A 21,853-nucleotide genomic window follows, 5' to 3' on the forward strand; every position below is an offset into this window, starting at 1 on the left:
TTCCAGGCAAATTAATTAGTATTTTTTCCCCATAAACAAGACGTTGTAAACACATTACACCCTATTGTTGTTTCTCTTCCACATAGTAACTCATTTTTTGAATAAAATATTGAATTTTACACATTATTTTACAAGATTGGTTTAGTTGGCTTAATATCGCTTGCCATTTATTGGCATTGTTACATTGACTTTAAAACTAACTATAAACGTGATCAGATTACTCACCTGAACTGCTGACAGAAACAGTCCAAAGTAATGTATTTCATTTCTATAACCCGATGGATAAACATTACAACTTTTCAAAGTTGTGCGCAGAATTGGCCGACCTATTGCGAGTCATGAAAACATGGTGGTGGTATCCCATGTGTCCAAAATTAATATTATTTTGAACAGAATGTAGTGACAGTTGCCTCTTTTCAAATGGTAAGCATTACAGTTGAATTCGGAGTGCGTTTTACTTCAGTATTGGAGACAGAAACCTTAGGTGCGCAGAAATGCCTGACAGGATTGTATATATTAAAAAATGATACGAGCTCCTATATCAATAAATGTTTGGGGACTGGTTTAATGAATTACAAGAAGACAAGTTGATTTTACAGAAAAATCAGTCCTTGTTTATACAACAGTATATAATTTTGAAGGTCTTTCGTGAAAATTTAAGCCAACCCTTTTGAAAAATTATTTTAAATGATGGATTTTTAACCAGATCGTCTTAACTCATTCAGCCCCAATCCCGCCTATAGGCATGATGAGGTTGTACCCTACTTCCAAGTTCTGCAGCATCAAGGTCATTTAAGATACACCGACGTGGTTGGTATTACAGAAAAGCAGATAGATATAGCTCTACAATGGTACCAAATAATCTGGAAGTTATAGTTGCACTACAAAATACAGAGGGAAAAACCTCATATTTTGGACCTGCTTTTTATTCTCACCCAAAATTCGCTCGTGGTTGGAATGTGATTTTGTTCCGGATTTTAGACCTTTTGGCCTCAGATCGAAGGCAGACCGGTCTGAACTGCACACAGACAGGTGAACCATTGCAAAAACTAGGATAAGGTGGGCATTTAGAATAAAGAGCGGTCTCCATACGAAAATGATGAGTCCATTAACCCTTTACCTCATGCAAGCACCTTTGGATGCCTCTACTCCATTCGCATGTAAGCACCTTTAGACGCCTTTACTCCATTCACATGAAAGTGCCTTTTGATGCCTGCTGTAAACATCTGCCATTTTTAGCAGGTTTTCAGTACACCAATTTTGGGGAAAACCCCCTATTAGATACCTCATTCATGATTGTGAATGACTATTACGTCAGATCACATGGTCGCTATTTATGCTCTGGTCGAAATCTGCTATTTAAAGTAACTGGGTCGTATTCTCCACTCTCCAAAATGGAGGTTGCGGATTTCGTTCAGTTCTTTTCACGATTAGAATCACAACTATGAAAGCTTCATTAACTTAGGTAAAGGCTCTAATATTGATGTAGGTAGCAATTAGTTTTTATAAATAATCAGATTCAGATGATATAGTGATGTAGATGCAGACAAAGAACTTGTAAATTTCGAGTATGAGAAATGGCAGCTATGGTTGGTCACGAGGCTTCACTGACTTGACGGTGAACAAGTTCAAGATTTTAAATAATTACACAGCTATAACCATCGGACTTTACTCTTAAATTTTCCATATATAATAGATGTGTACCAAAAATGTAAAATCCCTAAAATTGCTGTTAAATGTAACATACACTACACTGCTTAACAGTTAACAGGCAGGCCTATGTATATGGAGTCGAATAGGTAACAGGTGTTCTATTTATAGTGCACTTTAACTTTTCTACATGTGTATTGGAGGGCTAAAAAGCCATACACTCTATTAGGTAATAGGTTAACCCTTTACCTCATAGAGCATAGTTACCAAGTACAGAGTTAATGGGAGAATTTGGTGACATCACCAAATCTGAGTATTACTTATTTCATCATTTGTGCATCAGTATTGTACATAAATTACAAAAATAGCCATTCTTTGACAATTTCTAAGAAATTTCCATAAACTTGATTAACTTATTCGGCCCCAATCCTGTCTGTAGGCATGATGAGGTACCCTATTTCCAAGCTCTTCAGCATCAAGGTCATTTAAGATACACCAACGTGGGTGGTATTACAAAAAGGCAGACAGATATAGCTCTACAATGATACCAAATAATCTGGAAGTTGCACTACAAAATACAGGGATAAACCTCATTTTTGGACCTGCTTTTTTTTCACCCAAAATTTGCTCATCACTCCTGCATGTTATGTATCAACTGCTAACTGTATGAGTTTGTCATATTTATTGTATCAACACCCCAGTATTGTGCTGTGTACTATATTGTGACAAAGCAGGCATAGCATATCTCTTTTAGGCAAATAGGAAAGCAAGGGGGAGGTTTCCCTTTGCCAAAAGTGGCCTTAATTCAGTACCAATGCAAATGAATTATTGGTACTATCAGAACCCAAAATAAGATATGTAAAATACTGGATAATTTCACATTCAAGACAGTTATATTTATTTACAAATGTACTCCATATCAGTTATATATTTTTCCAAATGATTGGCCCAGTCACTGTTTACAACCAACATGGAAACATCCCTGAGAAATGTAATGAATGAATGACTTAACAAGAAAAAAAGAAGTAATTTTTCTTATTCTCTTTGGATTAGAATTTAACCCTTTACCTCATGCAAGCGTCTTTGGACGCCTCTACTCCATTCTCATGGAAGCGCCTTTTGACGCCTCTACTCCATTCGATTGGAAGCGCCTTTTGACGCCTGCTGTAAACATCAGCCATTTTGAGCTGGTTTTCGTAGCACCACCTTTGGGGAAAACCCCCCTAATAGATACTACTGTCATTTCTGCGAATGACAGTTACGTCAGATCACATGGTCGCTATTTATGCACTGGTCGATATCTGCTATTTAAAGTAACTGGGTCGTAATCTCCACTCTCCAAAATGGCGGCCACAGATTTCATTCAGTACGTACAAAGTTTTCATGATTAGAATCACAGCCATGAAAGATTCAATAACTTAGGTAAAGGCTCTGATATTGATGTAGGCAGCAATTAGTTTTTATAAATTATCAAATTCAGATGACTTAAATGATGTAGACACAGACAAAAACCTTGTAAATTTCGAGTATCGGAAATGGCAGCTATGGTTGGTCACGCAGCCTGACTGACATGATGGTGAACGAGTTCTCTCTTGATTTTAAAGCGCATAAAAAATTCTTCCGTGAAAAATAATTACACAGCTATAACAATTGGACTTTACTCTTAAATTTTTCCACTTATAATAGATGTGTACCAAAAATGTAAAATGGTTAAAACTGCTGTTAAACGTAACATACACTACATTGCTTAACAGTTCACAGACAGGCCTATGCATATGCTGTCGACTTTGTAACAGGTGTTCAATTTATAGCGTGCTGCACTTTGTCACTATGCTCTTTGAGGTAAAGGGTTAACAAGCAACCAAAAAAGGCATCAAATGCATTTTTATATTATTTTACAGATCTCAATCTGAAGATTCTTAGAGATGACAGCTCATGTCCTGGAGCTTGCCAGGTCATCAAATGGGTGAAAGGGTGCTTTGATGCACTAGACAAGAAATATGTAAGTGTTGGAAGTACATGCCTATATTGTATTGAAATGAATATTAAAAGTACTAACAGTTAGGTTGCAAGAAATGCATCATAGTAACAGACAAAATTATAGCAAAAAATCACTCCCAAAGTATATGATATGAAAGATTAACCCTGTTAGTGCGGAAGCCATATATATATGGTTTACGGTACCTGAATCTATATGTGGTAACCATATTTATATTGTCACAGTAACTGTCTTCCGTATGCGGTAGCCATAAAAATATGGTTTCGTACAATGACATAAATGGATGTTGAATGTTCACCAATAATCAAGCACATGCTAAAAATGTTACAGAGAATACCACACAAGATGGTCCAGTAAGCATCTTACATGTGATTGAGGCATAGCCCACAATGAAACGCATAATAATGACAAATCTGCTTAGAAAATTTGGTTGTCAACAGACGACATCGATGTAAACAATATGGCGGTTGTGTACGGTGATGAGGAAGAATTCTTACATGAGTTGGTGTGTGATGAGGATAGTGAGAGCAAATTTGAAGAGTTTGATGAGGCAGATGTTCGTGAGGTAGATGACAAGGATGTTGGTGACAGAAAATAATATGTTAGAGGAGTGGGAAGTTGGTGATGTAACCGTAAGAACAGAGCGCAGTTTCACATCTATACCTGGTATACAGGCACCTGTGGAGCAACTTCAAGAGCCCCTGGACTATATAAATCTGTTCATTAAGTACGATGACTACGATGAAATTGCTATGGAAACAAATAGGTGAGTTAATGTTCTACAATTAATGGGCAGATATGACATGTATAATAACTTACTTCCAAATTTCATTAGTGAAATTTTATTTTATTTTATAATTGTCAATTGTGACATTTCAAAGTCATAAAAATGTTGTTGAAATGAATATTGTTTCATTTCATCAATAACAACAGCATTTACAAAACCTGATGACAGGGGTTTGGGTTGATTATATATCTGTCTATTTGTGAACTAAGTCAAATACTTAAAACAATATAATTTCATCTCTGCAGTAAGTTAATCACTCACATGATCCATATAAGTTTGCTGTTAAGACTTAAGCAAAAGAAGTTTAGTTATGTTGCTAGAAACTGTATTGTTCCAAAATGATATTTGATTCATTCAAAATAAATCTCACACTGTCAATAAATTGTTATTTTATCTGTTATATGGTCCTGTGGCATATCTTAATTAATGTTTGGATGTGTTTACTTCAATGAACAATTTATGGACATTATTATTTCAGATTTCTTGCAACAGAATCATGAGCTCTTGCAACAGAATCATGAGCTCTTGAAACCAAAGTCCAGGTTTTGGCACTGGTGAGCTACAAGTGGAAAGGAAATTAAAGTGTTTCTAGCCATGACTATTGCTATGGGACTGATTGTGATGCAAGATGTCCAGGTATGTAATTGTGTTTGACATGCATATCTTTAATATCTAAAAACAAACTATTTTTTATGTAATATCAAGAGAAACAATAACATATATTTCTCCATTTTCACAACTTCTTTTATCATTTAAACAAAGTACGTAATGTTTATCATGATTCCATCTAATATAATATCAGGCTTTATTTGGCATGTGCTTTGTATATGCAGGACTATTGGAGCACAGTTCCAGTGATGTTGGCACCATTTTTTCCTTCTGTCATGACAAGGGATAGATTTCTCATCTTCATGAGCTTCTTTCTTCTTTGCAACAATGCAGAATATGTTGCCAGAGGTAATATTAACAAATTTAATGTTTAACACTTCTCAAAATATGTTATGTCTGAATCATATTATAATTTAAAAAATCACGTAACTATAATACACATATTTGGTTTAAATTATAAAGTATGTTGATTGGTTGAAATATAAATTCTGTTATAACATTGTCCCAAGTAGAATGGCATGACATAAAATGGGAACGATTGTATAAAAAATAATTCATACTTGTAAAAGAAATTATGTTGTATTTAATATTTGTTTTTTGTATAATACTTTCAGATGTTTATTTCAGGTGTCCCTGGTTATAATCAAGTCAGAAAACTTGGCCGTGTCTTCAGTAAGATCATCACTAGATTTGGTAGTGTTTTTGTACCAAATAGGTACCTGTCTTTGGATGAGGGGATGATCCCATGGAGAGGGAAACTGTCATTCAGGGTTTATATTCCTGATAAACCCATAAAGTATGGGATTAAGTCCTATATGATCTGTGACTCTACAAATGGATATTGATCCAAGTTTAAATCGTATGTTGGTAAAAGTAATACACCTGTGAGTGAAAATGGTAAAACATATGACCTGGCTATGGACATGATGCGTAATTTTTTGGGACAGGGTTACACTTTGTTTATGGACAGTTGCTATTCATCTTCAAGACTGTTTCTAGACCTATGGGAATTAGGAATAAGTGCCATTGGAACTGTTTGAAGCAATAGATGAGGGATTCCACAAACTATTAAAGACAAGAAACTGACAGTTCAGCAAGAGACGTACACAATGCACACTGATCCGTTAGTAGCCATGAAATACAATGAAAAAAGCAAGTCATTCTCCTTGGTACAACAGGGACAGCACATAATGTTCAAACAGGCAAAAGTGACCCGAAGACTGGCCTTCCTATTGAAAGGCCAGATATAGTCAATCTTTATGATAAGTATATTGGGGGGGGGGGTGTAGATAGATCAGATCAAATGGTATTGTATCAGTGCTTTATTCCGAGAACACTCAAGTGGTGGAAGAATGTTTTTTTCATACTCTCAATTTAACAGTTTTAAATGCTTATATACTATATAAAATATCCTCTCCGCATGTGGTAAAAATGCATCAGTTTGTCTTTAGGCGAAAATTAATATTTCAGATTGTTGAAACTGCTGGCTTTGTTTCAGAAATCAAAAGAGGAAGAATCAGACCATCTGGAGAGGTCCTAATGAGGCTGGAGGGTCAACAGTTTGTATGCAAAATGATAAATTAAACTTCTGATTATAATCAGAAAATATGTGCAGTTTGTGCTCCTGCAGAAAAGCAAATACTTGCCTTCAAAAGAGATGCAGAAAAGGCATGCTGGGCAAACTACAACCATGAAATACAGACAGTGTAATGTGCCACTTTGTGTTACTCCTTGCTTTTAAATATACCACACACAGAAGGAATACATACTATCATACAAGAGAATGAGAATGACACAAAATAATGATGAATAAGACAATTTGATCTTAGATATGGAAGAAACTTAAATATGAAGAAAGAGAAAGTAAAGTATATAAAATGATATAAAATATTTCAATTTATCATAAACTAAACAGGTGAAAAAGTTAACACTTTTACCACTGTCTATATCATGTCTTCAGACCCCTGAGAAATAATATGAACTGCTTTTGAAACATAACCATATAATTATGTTTCAGTTTTAATGAAGTGTGTCAGTGTAAATAATTTCTCATTATTTGCTCATTAGCAGAATTGTGTTTCTGAAAGACAATGCAATAAGATATTTATAAGTTTAGTAAGAAATTAAATCAGATTGATTGTCATGTCAGTACAGTCATATTAAATATGCAATATATTTTCAAATGTAAACAATCATTTATGTTAATAATTCCTTTCAGATGTTTTTTTCTTGATGTTTGTATTGATTTTTGTTTATGTCAAATGTTTCTCTAACAACACTGAACATTTTGCACATTAAAATATGTTACTGTTTCAACCATGTTATTGTTATTATTCTGTTATGTATCTAACAATATTCCTTCTACAACCATGTTATTATTTTTCTGATAACCCTTTACCTCATACAAGCGTCTTTGGACGCCTCTACTCCATTCGCATGGAAGCGCCTTTTGATGCCTCTACAAGATTCGCATGGAAGCGCCTTTTGACGCCTGCTGTAAACATCAGCCATTTTGAGCTAGTTTTCGTAGTGCCACCTTCGGGGGAAACCCCCCTATTAGATACTACATTCATTTCTGCGAATGACAATTACGTCAGATCACGTGGTCGCTATTCATGTACTGGTCGATATCTGCTGTTTAAAGTAACTGGGTCATAATCTTCAGTCTCCAAAATGGCAGCCGCAGATTTCATTCAGTACGTACAAAGTTTTCACGATTAGAATAACAACCACGAAAGATTCAATAAATTAGGTAAAGTCTCTGATGTTGATGTAGGCAGCAATTAGTTTTTATAAATTAGCAAATTCAGATGACTTAGTGATGTAGACGCACACGAAAACCTTGTAAATTTCGAGTATCGGAAATGGCAGCTACGGTTGGTCATGCGGCCTCACTGACATGACGGTGAACGAGTTCTCTCTCGATTTTAAAGCAGATAAAAAAAATCTTGTGTGAAAAATAATTACACCGCTATAACAATTGGACTTTACTCTTAAATTTTTCCACATATAATATATGTGTGCCAAAAATGTAAAATGGTTAAAATTGAAACGTAACATACTCTACATTGCTTAACAGTTCACAGGCAGGATTTCATTCAGTACTTACGAAGTTTTCACGATTAGAATCACAGCCACGAAAGATTCAATAACTTAGGTAAATGCTCTGATATTTATGTAATCAGCAATTAGTTTTTATTGATTATCAAATTCAGATGACTTAATGATGTAGACGCAGGCGAAAAACATGTAAATTTCGAGTATGGGAAATGGCAGCTATGGTCGGTCACGCGGCCTCACTGACATGACGGTGAATGAGTTCTCTCTTGATTTTAAAGCACATAAAATATTCTTCCGTGAAAAATAATTACACAGCTATAACAATTGGACTTTACTCTTAAAGTTTTCCACATATAATAGATGTGTACCTAAAACGTAAAATGGTTAAAACTGCTGTTAAACGTAACACCACAACATTGCTTAACAATTCACAGGCAGGCCTATGCGTATGCAGTTAGCTAGGTAACAGGTGTTCTATTTATAGCGTGCTGCACTTTGTCACTATGCTCTATGAAGTAAAGGGTTAAGTATCTAACAATATTCCTTCTACAACATTCTTATCAAGGCCACAGAATCATGCTTCAGTATCAAAAAGGTACTCGTACAAGTATTAAACAAAGGTTTCAAAGAACATTGAATGCCATAATTTTTTAAAGTACATAGCGATCAAATAGACCATAAAAATATTTTAAAATTTGTACATTTTCAAGACCACTGTTGTTGCTATGAAAATGTTTAATTTATTGTGGTAATATATAAGGATAGGAAAGTATCACACAATACTTGAACCATGACATAAAAGTTCAATTATTCTGTGTAGTGGCAATTTTTTTTAAAAATTCATTCATATGAAGATCATGAATACTATATCGTGTTTCTTGTTGGATTATTATTTGTAGGAAGCCTGGAGGTGATGAAATAAGTAACATGTTATGATAAGTAATTAATTTGAGAGGAAAAATGCATATTTTGAAAATAAAAAATTCATTTGGTTGCCATAGCAACTGTAATAAGTCTTGATTTGATTGTAAAATACATGTACAGAACCAGAAAATTTCCCAGTGTTATCTGACCAAATTTCAAAGCAGTGATCTTGGCATTACTAAAAACTCTATCAACTCTCAAAATAATTCAGCATAGGCAGGTTAAGCAGTTACAAACAATTTAGCATGTCTGTGGATGTCATGTGAAAACAACTCAGAACTACCAGAGTTAAAGATGGGATGGAATGGGTGTCAAAGAGCAAATTTTGTAACCCAGAGAGATTTTCAGGTCCATCAAAAATATCTTTAGAACCAGTTTGTTTGTTGGGTGGAAATTTATCTTTACATAACATTTCATAGCCATTTTATTCTGACAGAATAAATATCTTGGGCAATTTTTTTATGGGGTTTGAGCCCTTTTCCTCATCCACTTTGGCTTTTGTCCCATGAGTGGCAGCTGTTGACAGGTTTGACTGTAATTTCAGGTTGTGCTACTTCAGTTGCACATCATGCAAATCCCTGCCCTACTAACCCTGCTATCAGCCCCAGACCTGTCTCCCCACCATCTCCTTGGACAATTACCTTAGGGCCAGCACTACTGATCTGTTGTGTACATGAGGTTCAGTCCTGTTACGACTTGATATACAATGTTTAGTGTAAAAAGTTTTACATAAAATCTTGACGCCAGTTATGCACTGTGACAGATTTGTTTGGCTTTTACATCCTCTGCCTAATTTTCACCTTTTGTACATTTTCATCAATTAAAAATCATTCCATGCAAAAGAATGATGAAAGACCTTTGATTTGACAACTATGATGACATGCTTTTTGTTGTTTTTTTGCCTACTCCAGGACCAGTGGGACCAAAAAGGCATAACATTACATGTTATGTATTTAGTTATTTAAGAACTGTACTTAAAAGAAAATTATTTAAAAAAAAACACTTATCAACAGATAAAAGGGTAGAGATTTATATTTCTGGTAAGAGTTTTTGTTTTGAGTGTTGGGAATTGTGTTGTGGAGGCTGGGGGTTGCAGTAAAATTTTAATGCTTGCAAATAGCCTACTTACTGAGTTTAAAGGTTGCATTATAAATACAAAAAAGGGTTTTGTCATTGGTAAAACTTAAAAAGCCATCTGTTTAATGCTCATAGCAACATTGTTTATTGACATCTTAGTTTGGACCATTTTATCCTTTCCCTTGAGCCAAATGGGTCATTAATTTGGTTAAAATTCATTCCATGCATAAATACTTTTCAAGACTTTGATTTGACACTCATATCATGCCTGGATGATGTCCAGTTTTGAGCCTATGGACTCCTTTTACCAACCCTACACCCCCACCTTTGCTCTGTCTAATGATTCTCTGGACCAGTTGTGAACTTTACATGACATGCATGATATATCTTGAGTAATTTGAGGACGGTTCCAAAATGGAAATGAAAAGTGTAATGAGCAGAGACGAGTGTTCATTCTTTGTAGTGTTTACCTTTAATCGTGCCCCAGCGAAAGCAAATGTATACTCTACAGCACATGTGTCAAACTCAAGGCCCGCGGGCCACATCAGGCCCGGCGTACAATTATATCCGGCCCGAGAGAGAATTTTAGGCAAAAATATTTTTTAATGGCCCTGCGATATAAAGTGCAAATCAAATTCCCTAATTAGCAGCCTTGCCAAACATCCAGCTCTGACAAATTGGCATAAGAGCGAAAATGGGTATGCCAATGATTTTTTATTATTAAAACTTTTTTGTTTTAATTTATATTAATGTTTAAAAAAGGTTTAATTTTCCGCTTATTGAATGTTTATCCTGTTCGGCCCGCAACCTTACGTGTGATTTGAGTTTTGGCCCGCTGAGCGATTGAATTTGACACCCCTGCTCTACAGGAAAGTCAGAGATTAAACTAAATATGCCCATTATTTTCCAAAATTGGTAAGAATCATGTGCACCTAAGACAGCCTATACCATACCCATTACTATAATTGAAAACATCAAAGAAATTAACACCATTATGAGCAATTTTGATCATCCAGAGTTTATATATTTTAGGTCAAGATTCATAATTTTTGACTTTTAATTTGATTCACTGTCATTTCATAATAAGCTTTGATGGCTACCACTTTGTAGGTTCAGACATCTGGTAGCAACAAAGACCAGAGGAACTTATGCAGTGATCAAACTTGTACAGAATATTTCATCCTGAGGCAGGTCCACAAAGTGGTGCAAATCACTTTTAAGGGAGAGAAGTTGCTTGTTTTACACATATGAGCAATTTCCATTTTGCTTCTGATTTTCAGATGATCTCCAGTGATAAATTGTCCTCTTATATATAAACCCTATCATTGCTCTCTTTGATCCCAAAAGCATCTTATCTTTGTATTGATTCATGAACAGAAATCTAATAAGGCCCCATGAAACACATAATGAAATTCCAATGGATGGATCTTGTGACATGCATGGAACATTAATATTCTGTGCTAATTAACAAACGTGTCAGCAAAACTTTTATCATAATCCACAACTTTGCCACTGCAACCTTTGTTTTCTTGTATTAGGAGAATGTATTCAAAATTGACTGTTTCTTATTTATTTAATACTTTAAAATATTTTGTTACAGCTGAAAACACTCAATCTTGGGGTAAGTAGATTTTAACTGAATTATTGATGTTTACATTGTATTCATTGTTTGACAATTCAGTGGCTGACAGTCATTGTAAATGTGCATTCCTTCACATTTCACACATTCACAAATTTTTATACATTGTTACTTGTTACTAAGTTTTTCCCAGGTTCTGCCCTTGTAACTTTTTTCACAGTTCAGTTTGAAAGGGTGCAATTAACCATTGGCAGTAGGTTCTGAAAAGTTCCAAAAAAAATTAACTCTGTCATTTGCTTGCAAGTTTGTGCTCTGTGTCCCTACTCAATAACACGTCCACTAAGTTGTCAAGATACATGATTTTTCACTATTGCAGATTGGTAAGCTTCTTATTGATCAAGACTACTTTGCGCTTTGATAGAACTGAACTCTGAGAAAGATTGACAATTATTGAACAATACTTCAGAATCAATATTTTAAAAGGGACAAGGGAAAATTGTATTATATAATGCACTAGCAGAGCTAAAGAAAACAGTCTTATTTGTTTCAAGAACTTTGCAACATTGTCTTTGTCATCAGCACTGTACCTGGAAGTTTGCATTATTGCAATAAACATTTATCATGTGCTAAAGTAACTCCTGAAAATCTTAACATATATGAATATATGGCTATTACCTACTATGTACTTTTCCATAAAATTATCTGTTCCAGATTTTGCTGTTGTTTGACTTATGTGTTCATTCATTGCCTACCAGCATTTACTTGAATAAATGTAAAAAATTTCTTAATTGCTTTTCTTTTGTAATTAATAAATCATTAATTAAATGACAGATTGTGTATTTGTGTCATATTCAATAAAGATATCTTTATTTTGTCATTAATTCAGCCTCAAAATAAATTAAATCTTCCTTGTTATAAGTGTGACTTTAACCTGAAATTACACGATAATTCATCATTGGCGACTCAGTCTTGAAAGACCATGGGAATAGCGCCCTTCGGGTGTTGTCTGTCTCTCTTGGCATCGTCTGCTGTGGCTGTGCAGGCCTATATGTGAGTGACAGTCCCTACTGCAGTTGGTGCAGAATACTGGGAAGTCTGTGTTACTGTGGTTGCTGCCGCGTTCTTTCTTTTATGTTTCTCCGCTGCCAACTGACCTCTCCTCGCATCAGCAACTGATATGCCATTGTTTACTGTCAGTCTCCAGGCGCCTCAGTCCTCTGCCAGCTCTTCCCAGCCATCGGGTGAAATGTTGCATCCCTTCATGTCCCTCTTGCATACATCCTTGAAACGGAGTGAGGGGCGGCCGACTCTTCTCATGCCAAGTGGCCAGCATTCCATATAGGATGCCCTTTGGCAGCCTTCCATTCTCCATGTGTCGGACGTGTCCCAGCCATCGAAGGCAGTGTTTGCTCAGCAGGGAGTACATGCTGGGGGTACTTGCATGCTGGAGGATCTTGCTGTGTGGAACACGGTCTTGCCAGCTGATTTTCAGGATGCGTTTTAGGCACTGTATATGGAAGGAGTTGAGCCGGCGTTCTTGCCTCATGTAGGTACTCCAGGTCTCACTTCCATATAGAAGGGTGCTGAGAACACAGGCCTGGTAGACTCAGACCTTGGTGTGCTCTGTCAGCGCGTTGTTTTCCCACACCCTCTTTGTTAGTCGTGCCATGATGGTGTTTGCCTTTCCAAGCCTTCTGTCCAGCTCCATGTCAAGCGAGAGAGTGTTGCTGATGGTTGACCCCAGGTAGGTAAAGTTGTTGACTGCTTCCAGAGTGACACCATTGATTTTGATGGAAGGGACAATGGTGGTATCTTTCACGCTGACATTTGTTTATTCCAAGCTGATGGTGAGACCAAACTGCATGCAGGCATCACCAAAATGGTCTCCCAGTCTCTGAAGGGCTTCCTTGGTGTGGGTCACAAGAGCTGCGTCATCTGCAAAAAGCATCTCCCTGATGAGCACAGCTCTCACTTTGGTCTTTGAACGCAGTTGTGCCAGGTTGAACAGCCTCCCATCGGACCTGGTGTGTAGATATATGCCATCCGTGGACGTGTCGAAGTTGTAGAACAGAAGCAGGGAGAAGAAGATTCCAAAAAGTGTTGGTGCCAGCATGCAGCCCTGCTTCATGCCACTGTTAATTGGGAAGGAGGTTGAGGAGGATCCATCATATAGGACTGTTCCCTTCATATCTGCATGGAAAGAGATTATCATGCTGAGGAGTTTTGGGGGGCAACCGATCTTACTGAGAAGTTCAAAAAGGCCCTTCCTGCTGACCAAGTAATAGGCCTTGGTGAGGTCGATGAACATCATGTAGAGTGGTTGACCTTGCTCTCTGCTCTTCTCTTGGAGTTGTCGTAGGGAGAAGATCATGTCTGTCGTTGACATGCCTGCTCTGAAGCCGAACTGGGATTCCAGGTACACACGGTCCGCCAGCAACTGCAGCCTGTTGAGTATGATGCGGGCGTACACTTTACCAACGATACTCAAGAGTGAGATCCCTCTGTAATTATTACAGTCACTGCGGTCACCCTTGTTTTTGTAAAGGGTCACAATTGTGGCATCGCGCATGTCTTGTGGGACTGCTCCTTCCTCCCAGTAGAGGCAAAGTAGCTCATGCAGTGGTTTGGTGCTTTGTCGTTTGCTGAGCTCCTTAAGGTTGGCACTTTGTCGAGCTCTTCAATGGTGGGCAGATTCTTTATGCTACTGAGGGCTGCATCGGTGACTGACGTTTCTCAGGAGTATAACTCTGAGTAGTGCTCCACCCATCTGGCCATCTGTTGCCCATGGTCTGTGATCTTCTCTCCCATCAGAGATTTCAGGGGTACGACCCCTTTCACTGTAGGGCCTAGAGCCTTCTTGATGCCACTGTACATACCTTGGATGTGTCCGGACTCAGTACTGCGCTGGATCCCTTCACACTGTTGTTGCCAGTACTCGTTCGCACACTGTCTAGCGATGCGTTGGGTGCTACTTCGGGCACTTCTGAGAGCAGCAAGCGTCCATTTATTAGGGCATTTTTTGTAAGCTATGAAGGTTTTTCGTTTCTCCTCGATTTGTGGTTCCATCCTTGATAGGTGTGCGTTGAACCAGTCCTGGCTGGGTTGTTCCTTCTTGCCAAACGTGGACATAGCTGTACTGTAGATGGCACCCTTCATGGCGTTCCACTTGGCTGTAGCGTTGTGCTCAGGCAGGTCCTGGAGAGCCTTGTCCAGGGCAGACACATACTCCTCCACCTCGGCAGGGACTGACATCTGCGCAGTGTTTATGCGAGGACATCCTTTTGGTTTTGAGCGGTGTAGTGTGTGTGGCTGTAGTCGCACCCTGCTGCTCACGAAGGCATGGTCGGAGTAGCAGTCTGCACTGTGGTAGGTTCTGGTGGAGAGGATGCTGTCAAGGGCAGAGCGCCTGGTGATGACCAAGTCGAGTTGGTGACAGCAGTGAGACCTGGGGTGTTTCCATGAGACTTTGTGTTGTGGCTTACACTTGAAGAAGGTGTTTGTGATGCACAGGCCATGGTAGGTGCATAGCTCCAGCAGTCTCTGACCGTTTTCGTTGGTCTTTCCAGTGCCATGATATCCGAGGCAGGTAGGCCATGACTCGTGGTCCGCACCTACTCTGGCATTAAAGTCGCCGAGGAGGAATAGTGGTTCCTTTTTGGAGCATCCTTTGATCTGTTCGTCCAGCTGCCCATAGAACTGATCCTTTGCGTCTTCTGACAACGTGAAGGTGGGGGTGTAGACACTGATGTTGACAGGACCTGCAGCAGTGGTGAGGCGGATGGACAAGAGATGCTCAGTGCACCCAGTGGGAGGTTCAACCAAGGCCAGGAGATTGTTTTTGATGGTGAAGGCCACTCCATGCTGGTGGGGCTCCTCAGGTTCTCGACCCTTCTAGAAGAAGGTTTAGTTTTCCTCTCTGAGGGAGCCACTAGAGGCAAGCCTGGTTTCCTAGAGGGCAGCTATGCTGATATTTAGTCTGGTGAGTTCTCTATCGATAATGGCTGTCTTTCTAGTGTCGTCCACTTCTCTGAGGTTGTCGGAGATGCCTGTGCACATGGTGTGCACATTCCAGCTTGCAAATCGAAGAGCTGGAGTCTTCTTTACTGGTTTCTTGTTTCTTTTGTCTGGTGTGGAATTACCGTCTGCTTGTCATGCTGAACAACACACTGAGCTCCAGACACCCACTGGAGCAGGCAGACGATGGCGGGTCAACACCTTATTGACTGGGGGCTGCCCGGCTTGAGGCGGGCGATAGTCAGCCAGTGGGACACGATGATCCCTCCCACCGCCAAAGCTGACACGTGGTGCCCCTTCCCTATGCCAGTCCGGTGGGACTTATAACCCGTAAACTGTCAGCTTCTGTGTTGTTTCCTCACTCAGTAGCGAGACTGGAGTGTCTTCTCCAGGGCGCAAGCTTGGGTGTGGAGTATCGAGATCCTGGGCTGCTCAGACGTCAGGATCCCCCTCTCATCCTTGCTGGTGGGGTCCAAAGGAATGCTGAGCATGACATTTGGCACCAGTTTGGATGCAGGAGCTGCCAGAAGGAAGTTGTAATCGACACCCAGCTGCCTTGGGGGCTCCACTCCGGATTTTCTGTCTGGGTTTACTCCCGTAGCCTTTCCTTCTTCCGAAGATATCCACAAGGCAGTGGAGCCATCATCCAATGGATGGGACGTGGTGGGTTTTGAATCAGAGTTTCCTTCTCCTAGATGAACTGCCTGACAAGGCTAACGAGCTTCATCTACCCGGGTTTGGAGTCAGAGTTTCCCTTCTCTTAGACTGGTTGCCTGCCAAGGCTAACGAGCCCAGTCTGCCCACCCAGTTATACCGCTGGGCACTCGGTCGCGCCACACAGCAGGCTCTGTGAAAACGGGGCCTCGTGTGAAGGTGCTGCTGTGGACACAATAGTGTAGGAGAGGCCATATGCAAGTAACCTCCTGCCCCGCAGAGCGAGACAGTGGTCCTGCGGCAATCACTGCACCTGGGAATTAGAGGCTATGAGAGACGCTTCACTTTTCTTTGACAAGCAGGACGTCAGGCCCAGGCCTCGCACACACCCCACACTGCCGAGCTCTGTAGCATCATGGTCATGAATGATACACTAAATTGGTTGGTATTATAGAAAGGTAGACAGATATAGCTCTACAGTGATACCAGATAATCTGGAATATCTAGTTGCACTACAAAATACAGATAGAAAAACCTCATTTTTTGGACCCGACTTTTTGGTCTCAGATCTAAGGCAGACCGGTATGAACTTTAAACAGACAGATGAGCCTTTGCAAAAAGTAGGATAAGATGGGCATTTGGAATAAAGAGTGCTCTCCATACAAAAATAATGGATCCGTTTTGCAAAAAAATAAAATAAAAAATAAATACAAAATTTACCCTTCTGTTCATGCGCGAGTCAAATAGCCAATTAAAAACGATGTTTCTAAGACAACTAATCAGTATGTTATTGAAAGATGACCGGGGATTTGGTGTTTTCGAGTCTATTCAGAAATAGCATTCAAAATGTGTTTCCTACTCAATTTTCAGGCAAAAATGACAAAAAGGTCCAGGGGTTAATGTATTAACAACAACATCAAAGTGCACACAGAAACACTTCTTGTGAATTTGGTCTGGTATCAAGGCTGGGGAAAACTTCTTTCCTGTTTTGTTCAGAATTTTCTGAAAGTAATCTCTTCTAGGTCTCACATGTTGGAACAAGCATCTTTTGTGCTTGGTAAAGCCCCTCATGAAGGAGGGTCTAGACATTTGAGAAGTAGATTGACTTCCCCATGTAGAGAGACAACAAATATGTCTCATATCTCTATTAGTATGCATGCCTTCAGTTTGCAGATTGCTCCCTCCCATTTTAATGTAGAGCACTGCAATAATGGGTTGTGCCCTCCTGTTAGGGTTGCAGAGCACCGCAATAGCGGGTTGCGCCCTCCCTTTAAGGAGGTAGAGCACCACAATAACAGGTTGTACGATTCGGGAGGTAGAGTACTGCGATAGCGGGTTGCACCCTCTCTTGAAGGAGGTAGAGTATCACGACTGTATGGTTTCACCCTCTCTTGAAGGAGGTTGACCACTGCAATGTGTATCTTGCTTCTGGCAGTGTGTTGCCCCACTTATGTTCTGGAAGCAGACATTGCACCCATGATGTACACAGTGATAAATCAGTTGAAGACGAGGTCTTCCCCATCTGTCACTCATCAGCCTCTTGATACATGGACAGGACAAGGACTGATCTCCTCCCTTTCCCACCCATTTAACATCTCACCCAGTGCAGGATTTACAATCTATACATAGGATCCAGGCTAGGGATGGGTATCACAGTGGTGTTCCCCTGTTCCCAATTATATCTATAAACCCTTATGGTATGTGGGGCCTTCCACCTCAGGGCCCTTAGTCCATTATGTATCCGTGGGCTAGTGGATGTTGCCTTTACAGTTGATGTGATGTTGCCGCTCATGTCCCATGATCAGCTCATCACCAGGTGGCTTCCTTTTGGAATGCTTAAGGTCTAACATCATCTAGGGTAGACAGACGTTCTCGTCTCCTCTCTGTAACTCATGATAAACCAGGGACTGTGGCACAGAGTGCTCTTACACCCCTTCTATCAAGGGACATAGTAATGCCCAGCCACTCCCCAACTCTGAGTGACCTTGACCATGATGATGACGACAATGCACTCTCTCCTCATTGCCTTCAGTGAGTTCTTGACCTTCTCTCAGGCCCCACCCCTTTATTTAAGATGGATGAGGAAGAGGTGGTCTGGTCCTTTGCTAATGTGGTAAATGAGGTTTATCATCTACATTTTCCTACCTAAGGATAGATATTTTATTACAAATAATAATTTAATTCACATTACCTTTATGTTGAATTATACAGTTTTTATACATGATAAGCAGTTTGCACACTACTTTTTACTTTCACATCAGATGCTCAATGTTAGTGAACACAGGTTCTTCTGCAGTATTAGTTTTTGATCATATTCCTTGATTTTTTTCCCTTTATTATTAACATTCATAAGTTACGGGTGTTTTGCTAATTTAGTAGTCACTAGCTTTTGTTCAACCTGGTTGACATGATTATCTTGTATTATTCAGTATTGAGCTTAGGATTACTTCCCTTTTTGCGTTTTAACACCCAAGTAAAGTGATTTCTTGCTGAAATTGTATTGGCATAGACTTAATCCACACATTACCTTGAGTATACTGAACAGATGTTTCTTTTTGTAAGAAATCTTTTCAGCTTTTTTTGTACAGGAACAGTGTCTAAGTAGTTTGTGGTAGGTGTGGTCACAGGAAATCTCCCTGGGACACACACACCTCTTGCTAACAGCGTGCAATTACCGCAATCCTACCAGTCTGATGCCAGTGAATTTTATGGTGGACTGGGGCAAAAAGTGAGTAGCCACAGTCCATCTGGCCAGTTGGAATTTTAGGCATACTGACTAAATTTGATCTATAAATTCAGAGATGCTCTCAAAGTGCATGATTGCCTGATTCATACAAAATTTGTATGAATTCGTTCACATGGGAAGGGATGATACACAAGAAAGTTAGTGTCAAGTTGCACATATGTAAATGTACTCTGTGTAGTATTGACTTGTTTGTGCAGGCAAGGCGATGGGTTCCATTTACCCATGCACTTTGGTTCAAGTCTCCAGATTAAAAATTAACAAGTTTTTTCCTCTCTCTCTCTCTCTCTTATATATATATATATATATATATATATATATATATATAGATATTATAGGTGCTGAGAATATGCTCTTGGTAATAATGTAATTCATTATTGTGAGTTAATATGTGTATTTTAATTGTTTTCAGATGAAATTAATATTTACATATAAATGATAAATAATTAAAAAGGTTTCTTTGGTTATAACATATGATATTTCATGGAGTATACTGAACATGCATCGATGTCAGAGTTTGTTCATGTATTGCAATATATCGTATTTACCATATGATTTCGGACTGCAACAAATAATTACTTTTTTTTTGTCGTCTGAATACATATCAAATTCTTTAATTAGGTGTCCGAAAACATACAGTTGAAGATAGATTTATTCCCTTCCCCCATGTCTTTAACAAAGTTACTGTTAGTTTACATGACGATGTGCTGCCATGAAGTAAAACAAGTATTTTGTCAAGCAACACGGAAAGGATAATGAATGAAAAATGGGCATTACTTGCCTATTTTGTCTATGTGATACATGTCCATCCACCAGAAAACACAGCCATGCATGTATTAGAGCCACGATTGTGTGCGTATTTTCCAAAAGAACTGCCATATTACTAATCTTGCAATCCACAGTTTAACCCTCTGCTAATCGGTGATCATTAAAATCTACATTACCAACGCGTGCAAGCTTAATTTCTGTGTAATTAAGATATTAATACAAACTAAATAAAAAGATTTTGGAATTAAAATTTTTAAGATATTTATGACAAACATTTTAGTATCGAGAGTAGAAATACCGGTACATGTATGATGGCTAATCTTAGAGCACCAAGGGTGAGAGGCTTCATATGGGGTGAGTGTTGTATGCACGCATAGGAAGGGTAAAAATAACAAGCAAGTTGCAATATATGAGTCGGCATGATTAATATATCGGTATTTAAAAAAAAAATAAAGGTGATCTATTTGTTGTGGTTCTCTCTTTTTTTTTTCTCCCCACCTAGCCGAGGGTAGCTTCAAAATGAGTAGAGCTTGCTGACTCAAAAGAATCGGCTGCTCAAAGATTGTTTTGATGTACCGGTATGTCTGAGATTTCAAGGTGTCTAGGTGATAATTGTTAATAATTAGAACTTGTGCGATTTCTTTGACAGGTGTGTTCGGAAATAAAATGCAGCCTTCTGGATTTCATTAAAAGAGTACACGATGTACCGAACATTTAGCACCCACAATCAATATTTATCATCTACAAAGAGGTTTACCCCCTGTAGAACAATAACTATGTTTAAACCACCTGTGTAACAATGTCTACACTGACAAGCAATCATATTTTTGTTAGCCAATCAAGCTATTAAAATATAAAGTATAAATAAAATACCCACCACAATCAAAAGTTTATATACTGGATAGTTGTCGTTGTGAAACATAATATTGTTAGTACTGTAATAATTCTGATGGATAAGTTTATCATACATTATGCAACAAGCGAGGAGGCACTGCCTAGTTCGTGGAGGGAATCTCCCTTGCCGAAATCGTCTTCAAAGAGGCCGGTAGGCCATCCACAGAAGTGACCTTGAATTAATGATTCTGAAGATGCATCACAAAAAGAACCGCCTACGAAGAAAGCTGCTCTAGATGACGAATCTGATTATGTTGAACCCGAGAGTGCTTCACCCAGTTCTGTACGTGGTCACTATAAACATTATACATTAAAGCAAAAGCAGGATATCGTTAACAATGCAAAATGTCTGGGAATTTGACCTACAGCAGAAAAATTCAAGATTCCGAAATCCACAGTGAGTACCTGGATGAAAATTGACTTTTCTGCCGATGTGAACTTGAATGGACATTTGCCTAAGTGTGGACGACCCATTTCATATGGACAAGCTATGGATGATAATATAGCTCAGTGGGTGCTCACTCAGTGTGACTTACAAATTCCAGTCATTGTTGAGGGAATATGTATATATGCCAAGGAGCTTGTCTCAACAGAATTTCCAGAGAGCAAATTCCATGCCAGTCGTATTTGGGGAGAGAGTTTCATGAAAAGACATGACTTTGTGCTCAGAAGCAGGACCTCTCTTGCCCAACGTTTACCCAAGGATTTGGAAGAAAAGATTGCTTCATTCCACAAGTTTGTGATGGATAGACGTGAGGAGGACGAGTTTGACAATAAGTTTATTATTAACATGGACGAGACACCGATGCACTTTGATCTTGTACCAGGGAAAACAGTGGACAAAGAAGGAACGAAAAGCGTTCTGATTCGTACAACTGGCGCGGAGAAGAGACACATTACTGTCGTTTTAGCCATTGCAGGTTCTGGCGACGTATTACCCCCAATGATTATTTTCAAGGGAAAGAGACAGCTAGATCTGAAGGCATCAAAAGGGTGGATTATCACAGTTCAAGAGAAAGCATGGATGGACGAAACGCTAATGCTGCGATGGATTGAAGAAATTTATTTGCCATTCACCAGAAGAGAGCGATCACT

General features: G+C 38.9%; 1 protein-coding gene across 1 annotated transcript in view; it reads left to right on the plus strand.

Moving 5' to 3' along the window:
- LOC149787820 (uncharacterized) overlaps positions 1-21,853 on the plus strand; it is a 199,429-nt gene that overhangs the window by 52,293 nt on the left and 125,283 nt on the right. Inside the window, exons 4-5 of the mRNA XM_089974041.1 lie at positions 3,552-3,652; positions 11,707-11,727. Coding sequence (XP_089830167.1) covers positions 3,552-3,652; positions 11,707-11,727 — 122 coding nt within the window. The remainder of the gene's footprint in view (positions 1-3,551; positions 3,653-11,706; positions 11,728-21,853) is intronic.

This window comes from Sinohyriopsis cumingii, chromosome 11, assembly GCF_028554795.1.
Source record: "Sinohyriopsis cumingii isolate HCF-2022 chromosome 11, ASM2855479v2, whole genome shotgun sequence".
NCBI classification, from domain to species: domain Eukaryota; kingdom Metazoa; phylum Mollusca; class Bivalvia; order Unionida; family Unionidae; genus Sinohyriopsis; species Sinohyriopsis cumingii.